At 29.4% G+C, this 7,620-nt stretch overlaps 1 protein-coding gene across 1 annotated transcript in view; it reads left to right on the top strand.

Moving 5' to 3' along the window:
* Positions 1-6,627, top strand: part of LOC110104379 (floral homeotic protein AGAMOUS-like) — a 58,126-nt gene extending 51,499 nt beyond the window's left edge. The window contains exon 7 of the mRNA XM_028700357.1: positions 6,448-6,627. Within this exon, the coding sequence (XP_028556190.1) occupies positions 6,448-6,627 (180 nt within the window). The remainder of the gene's footprint in view (positions 1-6,447) is intronic.
* Positions 6,628-7,620: the final 993 nt, after the last annotated feature.

Below are 7,620 nucleotides of genomic sequence, written 5' to 3'. Positions count from 1 at the left end.
TTTTCATTATATAAGAGATCATATCAAAGATAAAGAAGTTCAAGTGGAGTATGTGAAATCTGAAGATCAAATTGCAGATATTTTCACAAAGCCATTAGCTGCAGAACAGTTCATAAAATTAAAAATACTTCTTGGAGTGGTTGATAAAAATTTTGGTTTAAGGAGGAGTGTTGGAAATATAAACCAAAATTAATGACCAAGTTGTTGGAAATATAAACCAAAATTAATGTTTAAGTTTTTTTTGTTTCTAGTAAATTGTATGGAAGCAAAATCTAGAAAATGCAATAACTCTTGGTGGTTGGTTGTTGAGTCTTTATTATAGAAATCTCTAGAATATGTTTCTAGAAATGTCTTTGTACTAGTATAAATATGCATTGAGTCTTGTCATATGGATGTAAGAGAGAAAATTTTATAATAGAAATTCCTCTTGTTTTTATCCTCTTCCACTCTTCCATATAATTTCTCTCTAACAATCTGACTCACTAATTAAGTGCTCAAAGGGCTACAGGCTAAAGATAAAATAAACCAAAAGAGTACAAGATTCATATCAATTACAATAAAAAATCAAGAAAGCAAAGGTTGACAAAGCCAAACCCAAAAAAAATTATTAGTTCAAGATAGAATCCACAACTATGTTCCAAGATTCAACAAGAGAGGCAAAACTGAAAAAGGCCACAGAAATCACAAGCACAACATAATAGCCAAAAAAGAGCACCCATAAAATACTCATCCATAACACAATGAAAGGCAAATCAGACAACAAAGAGTTTCACAACCAACAGAAGAGCATTAAACCAACACAATACCATATGAGTAAAAAAACAACATAGCTAACAGTCAAGTACCAAGTAGCAATAAAAAATTTAACATAAACATATACATGAAATAACAAAAAGACCAAAACCAATTCATCAGAAAAAGAACAATAAAAAAGTGGATGCTCCAACCTAACCCAACCAAATGACAATAGCAACACATCAGATAAAACAATGTCAGATAATTTAAATACAAGAGAATATCTCAATAAGGAAAAAAAAGAGAGGAAAAACTAGGGCTCATATAGGTCTAGTATCACAAAAAGTTAATATTTGAGAACATACAAAGATACCAAGCTAGTCCAAGTTATAAAGGCAATAAACTAAGCTTGAATTGATTAATAAGACCTCCCAATATAAACGGAGACAAAAACACAATAACAGTCCCTAGGAAGATGTAAAGAAAGTTGATAAACTCCACTAATCTACCAAAAATAAAACAGGTAACTACCCATCAATTTTAACCTAGCAGAAGCTCCATGACCATCAGCCAACATGCTTCAAAACTAGAAGAGAATAGCAAAAAGTCTGGTGGCACCAATGACTTTCCCAAACATTAGAAAAGGAATTCAATCATAGCCCAAAAATCTTTATAGAAAACCAATTAAAAGATACATGAATACAATTAGAGATTCACTAAGAGAGAAACTAGAAACCGAAACAATAGGATAAAAAGAAGTTGAACCAAAGAAGGGTAAAACAATAAGTTCTTAAATTTGGGATCCCCAACATATCAAGCTTGATTATGCCTTTGGGATTACCCAAACTTGAGTCTTTATTGAAATAAACCATATTAGAAATCTTAGAGCCTTTTTTAGTCAAACAATCCGCACAGACCTTACCTTCCCTCCAAACGGAAAGGTCACTAGTATCATGAAATGAAAAAAAAAAAAATAAACTCATTTACTTTAAATTAATGATCCTTTATTTTCAACTTTGAATGGTTTTAATGTGTTATGGGGCGAAACCACTCTTTATTTTGAGAGCGTGCTAAATAGGATTCTGAAATGCATAATCTTATGTATAAAATATAAAAGAATTATTTTTAGTATTTGGGCAACTATATTTATTGAAGATCAAAAAATAGTTAAAATATTTATTTTTCTAAGAGAAAAAAAATTTTGGGGTGAACAATTATCCCCCTTCATCTCCTTTTTGTTTCACCCTTGAAAACTAGAGTATTGATGATCTTACTCACTTAACAATGATCCCAACTTCTGAGAGTAAAACAAAGAGCAATATGACTAGGATAAAGGAGAGAATAGATATAAATAAGAAAGAATAAATGCATATTTACCTAAATTAAATGTTCTCATTATAGAACAATATATGTAGGTTAGCTTTAACTTATCACTTAATTGAAAAACATGATAGAAGAACCAACGCTTTGGTAAAGATATCTTCCACTTTTTCTAATCTAGTAGCAAAACTATCAATCTTTTTGTAAACATCAATATCCTATATGAAATAACAACTATCCTTGATGAGCTTGATCCTTGTCATTAAACACATGATTATTAACAATATAAATGGTAGCATGGTTATCACAATGTAGAATTGTATGCTCAATTACTTGAAAATCAAATTCTACTGGCATTGTTTGGCCAACATCAATTTACATCCAAAATGAATCATGACATCTTATGTAGTTTTGATAATTGATATAGCTACAATAATTTACTTCTTACTCTTCAAGGTGACTAATGTATTGCCAAAAAAAAAAAAAAAAAAATACAATACCTTAAAGATGATTTTTTGTCAACAACTAATATAGCATAGTCGTCATAAATCAATACAAGAAGATAGACTATTTTTGACAAAAAGTCATTATTTATTTTGAAATTATCAATCGATAAGACCATTACTGATGTTTTTTTATAACAGCATGCAATCTTTAGTAAAACCCTTATTGGAAAATTGATTATATAAGTAATTCATCAAGATTGTGATGGATAAATTACTAATGGATATTCACTTATTAATTTATTGATGGATTATCCTTGAGTACATCTTAACATATTTATCCATAGATATTTCATTAGTATTTACCAATGGAAAATTTGTCATTAGTATGACTAATGATAATTCCATAAGTTATTTAATATATTACTGGCAAAATACTAATGAGTTTTTTTCTATAAGTGTACTATATATAGGCTTTGTGACAAAAATCCATCGATAATCTGTTAGTAATTCGTCAAATATGTAGAGAGAGAGAGAGAGAGAGAGAGAGTAGGCGAGATAATTACATGTTATTACAATGCTATGAGAAAGCATTAAACAATCTAGTTCCAGATGTAATGATAACCCTTATCACTTAGGCATACAAAAACTTGGTATATGAATCATCATACATATATGTAAAAGAAGATCGAATTGCTTATATAAAGTATGATGATAAGGATCTTCATCTCATGGTAAGTGTGATCTTGACAAAGTGGAGATCAATATAAAGTTAACTTCATAACATTAATAAGTGGTCATATAGCCATTCAATTTTCACACACATGTAAATCAAGTAGTTCTCTCCCCCTATTGTTTCTCCCATTTTTGAAGTGTTAGCTAGCCTTTGCCTAGTTGAGTTATTTTGTTTTCCTTAACATGTGAACCATTTATGCCCCTTCGGTCACTTGCATCATTTTTTATAAGATATTTTTCCTTCTTCTCCTTTTCTTTGCTAACATCCTCCCAAGTTAACCCATGCATGACAACACCTATGGTGGTGGTTTGCTCACATCATTGTAGCATTTTGGGATTCCTTCAGCCATGGATTACTTCTATCTGTTGTTTGGCCTTCCTCCTAAACCAACATGATTTCTTCCTCTGTTATTGGGATTTCTTTCAATTGCCCATCCTGTGGCATCTCATTACCATATATTTTTGGATCCTCAAATATTGCTAAGCTTTTTTTCTTGCATTGTTAGTTATGGACTACCTGTAATTTTGCCTCTTGTATTGTTGCTATCTAAAACTGAATATATGGAGTGTAATTTTATTGGAAATAGACCTAATAAGAGTACACATTTTAGATATCTTGGATCTATTATTCAGAGTGATGGAGAAATTGATGGGGATATTATCAGTAGAATTCAAGTTGGTGGTTGAAGTGGAGGAATGCATCAGGCTTATTGTGCGATAGAAAAGTTCCCCTCAAACTTAAGGGAAAATTCTATAAGAGGGTGTGAGACCTGCAATGCTTTATGGTACCGAATTTTGGCCATTAAAAGAGAAGCATAATACTAAGTTAAGTGTTGCAGAGATGAGGATGCTTAAATGGATGAGTGGCTTGGCACTTAGAGATAGGATACGAAATGAGCATATACGTGAAAAGGTTGGAATAGCTTTAGTGGAAGATAAGATTAGAGAGAGTCACCTTATATGGTTTGGTCACATTAAACGGAGGCCTTCCGATGACCCGGTTAGGAAAGTTGAGGTATTAGATTTGGCTTATGTTAAGAAAGGTAGAGGTAGACCTAAAAAGACTTGGTTAGAAAATATTAGAATTGATCTTTCTTTATTAGATTTAGATGATAATTTGACTTTTAACCATACACAATTGCGAAAAAGGATTCATGTAGCCGACCCCACGTAGTGGGACAAAGGCTTGATGTTGTTGTTTTTTTTTTGGTTAAACCCTCGGAGGGGCCTACGCATTGATATCAAAATGATCGGTTACAGAGTCCTTAAAAGGATCCTCCAGATCGTTGATGTTGTTGTTGTTGTTGTATTGTTGCTATCTAATAAGGTGGTCAAAAGTTTGGTTACACTATTCCACCTTGTTCTAATTAGAAAATGTTTTTGGAACATTGCTAAGCTTTTTTGCTTACATTATTAGCTATGGACTATCATTGTTTCCATTAATAATTTTGGAAGCCTCATTGATCCATAGTTGTATGAAAATATCCTTTCTAAATCCAAAATAAATCTTATTGAAACTTGACCAATTAAAAGACTACATGGCTATGTTTTGAACTAAAGTCTTGAATATTGAGTGGTTCTTAAAAGGTTAAGCAACTCATTGCTAGGCTTTTATTTCATTAACTCATGTCTCCTTTTTCTCTAGTGTGAATTTCATTTATACCTTTGATTTCATTTATTTAACAAAATGTTATTGTACACTCTTAGTTCAATATTTGGCAGACATTTACGTATATATATTCCCGCTTCTTCACTTTCAAGAACCTTTATAGCAAGAGTTTTTGTTGAACATGATGTTAATAGTAATTTTCTAATTTGATTTGAATTGGTTTAAAACTAGTTTCTAATATACAAATGATGATTCAAAATCTTCCCAAATTTTGTATGCATTATCATTTATTTAGACATGAGATCTTTCTCAGTAAGAAAAAAAACAAGCAATGAGATGGTTATAACATTGGTATAAAATTCCCTTCCAAAGCTTACTATGATCAAATCCCTTCATTGGATCCAATAAACACTATCGCGTGCATACTATCTCTTTTTGTATCCCTTATATAGTCATTGCTTCTTGTGGTCTAGCTTCAAACAAGTAGATGCAATATAATCAATTAAATTATGCTATTCATGAGACTACAAATGTATTGCTTAGTACAATTAGTGACAACAACTTAAAACATCAATTGTTAGAATGCAAATAAGCAATATGCTCAATTTTTCTCTAAAATCTAATCATTCATTGATAGCATAATTTGTAACTGGAAGCTTTTATTTATATCATAACATCATAGTTTTAAATGCAAAATATATTATATTTTATAAGAATATAAATAAAAATATAGTTTAAAGTAATCTCATATTATTTTAGAAAAAAATTATTATTAAAAAATGTTTTAATATAATCAATCAATTATTAATAGTTAAATTCTTATTTAATAAAGTTGAAAAATTAAGAGATGTTTAGGATCAAAAGAATTTCGTAAAGTAATAGTCAAAATAAAAAAAAATTATAATTGAGCAAAAAATAACGTAATTATTGAATTAATAATAATAATAAAATAGTCATAATTATCAATTTACTAGAATATTAATGAAATTAAGGTAACAAAAAATTCTCAATATTTGTGTAATCAAATTAATAATGAATAAATTATGTACATGGACATTAATTTTAAAGCTGATAAAATAACTTAAATATAAACATAAAATAGAGGTAAATAATCTATTGAAAATTCTATAATAATATAATTTTCATATAATATTTTAAATATAGTTTAAATAATTAGATAAAGGCTCAATATTTTTTATTTGCACTCATCATCCTTAAATTGTTGATCAAATCAAATTCAATTAACTTATAATAAAGCATGCCTTAAAACATACACTAGAATGCATACTCTAAAATTATTAGTGTTCATTTGAGTCTTCTTGAATTTTAAACTTAAGTTCATCTCTAAGTGTTTAAAGCTAGTAAATGATTAACTTAAAAGAGAATACTTAGAAAAATATTGGATAATAGAAAGAATATTTTATCCACAAATATCAAATGTGACAATCTTACACTATACTCATAGGTTTACAAATTGAATCCAATAGGAAGAAAATAAAGGAGAGAATAAATATAATTACTGGGAATAAATGTATATTTCCTTCTTTTATATGATCTTCTAATCTAATATAATTTTCTTACAAGCATCTTACACAAATAATACAGATAGCTGATAATGAAAGAACACAGCAGCAGCAACACATAAACATGATGCCATCAACAAGCACTGAGTATGAAGTCATGCCTTCCTTTGATTCCAGAAACTTTCTACAAGTAAATCTAATGGATCCCAGCCATCACTATTCTTTACAACAGCAGACTGCCCTCCAATTAGGGTATATATGATTTATTTGTTCAGAAAAGATATAAAGCAATATGGCTAGATAAACATTATTAGATAAATTTTATTATCTTTCAATCTCGTTTTGAACAGCTAGGTGGTAGTGCTGCGTCCTGGAGCTGAAGAGAGTTAAGAAATGGAGAAGAGCTTTTATTCATGGGAACTAAATCTGGAGTGAATTGGAATGATAGAAAATAGATGTTTCTACATTATAGTTCATGAAACTCTTTGACTTGCCATGTTAGTTCAATGTAGAGACCCCTTGCTTTGTTAAAAACTATATGACTTTATGATCTTTTCTGAGAGGGATTTGAAAAATTGTTATATATTAATTAATCAAACTCTATGTTTCGTTTTTTAGTTATTTTTTTTTGTTTGTTTGTTTGTTTGTTTGTTAACCAAGCTTTTGTTTGTTCTTTCAGGTTAAGTGTAGGTAAGGCTTTTATGACGGATCAAAAGAATTTTAATGAAATTCTTAGCTGAAATTGAAATTTCCATTTTTGGCGAAAAAAGACAAAGTTTATTTTAACGTGAATTAAATCATGCAGCCTTTAAATATTTCTAGTGTCGTTTGAAATCAAAATAAATTATATCAATAAAGAGTTAAGCAAAGCTAGCTTTGATGTTTTGAGGGGAAAAAAAGTATGAACGTAGAAATTTTAAAATTTCATTAATTAAATCACAGGCATGTAGAGCCTTAAATTTAGATAGTTCTTGATAGTAAACTATATTTAAGAATACTTCGACAAGGTTCCTGGTATTTCTGAATTCATAAGTCTCTAAATAAATTTTTTATATTCAACTTAGCAGCATAACAATTTTGTAAAGACTTATCGTATATATTTTATAAAGAAGCATTTTATCAATTATATAATTTTGAAGGATTCACTAAAGATACAAGTCTTTTATGTTTGAGTAAAATAAAGATACATGCCTTATATTATCTAAGAAAATGAGGAATAGCGTAAGCAGTAATGACCGCATGGCTGAGAGTTGGG

This window comes from Dendrobium catenatum, unplaced genomic scaffold, assembly GCF_001605985.2.
Source record: "Dendrobium catenatum unplaced genomic scaffold, ASM160598v2 fragScaff_scaffold_1495, whole genome shotgun sequence".
Taxonomy (NCBI): Eukaryota; Viridiplantae; Streptophyta; class Magnoliopsida; order Asparagales; family Orchidaceae; genus Dendrobium; species Dendrobium catenatum.
This window is presented reverse-complemented; position numbering and strand designations above follow the sequence as displayed.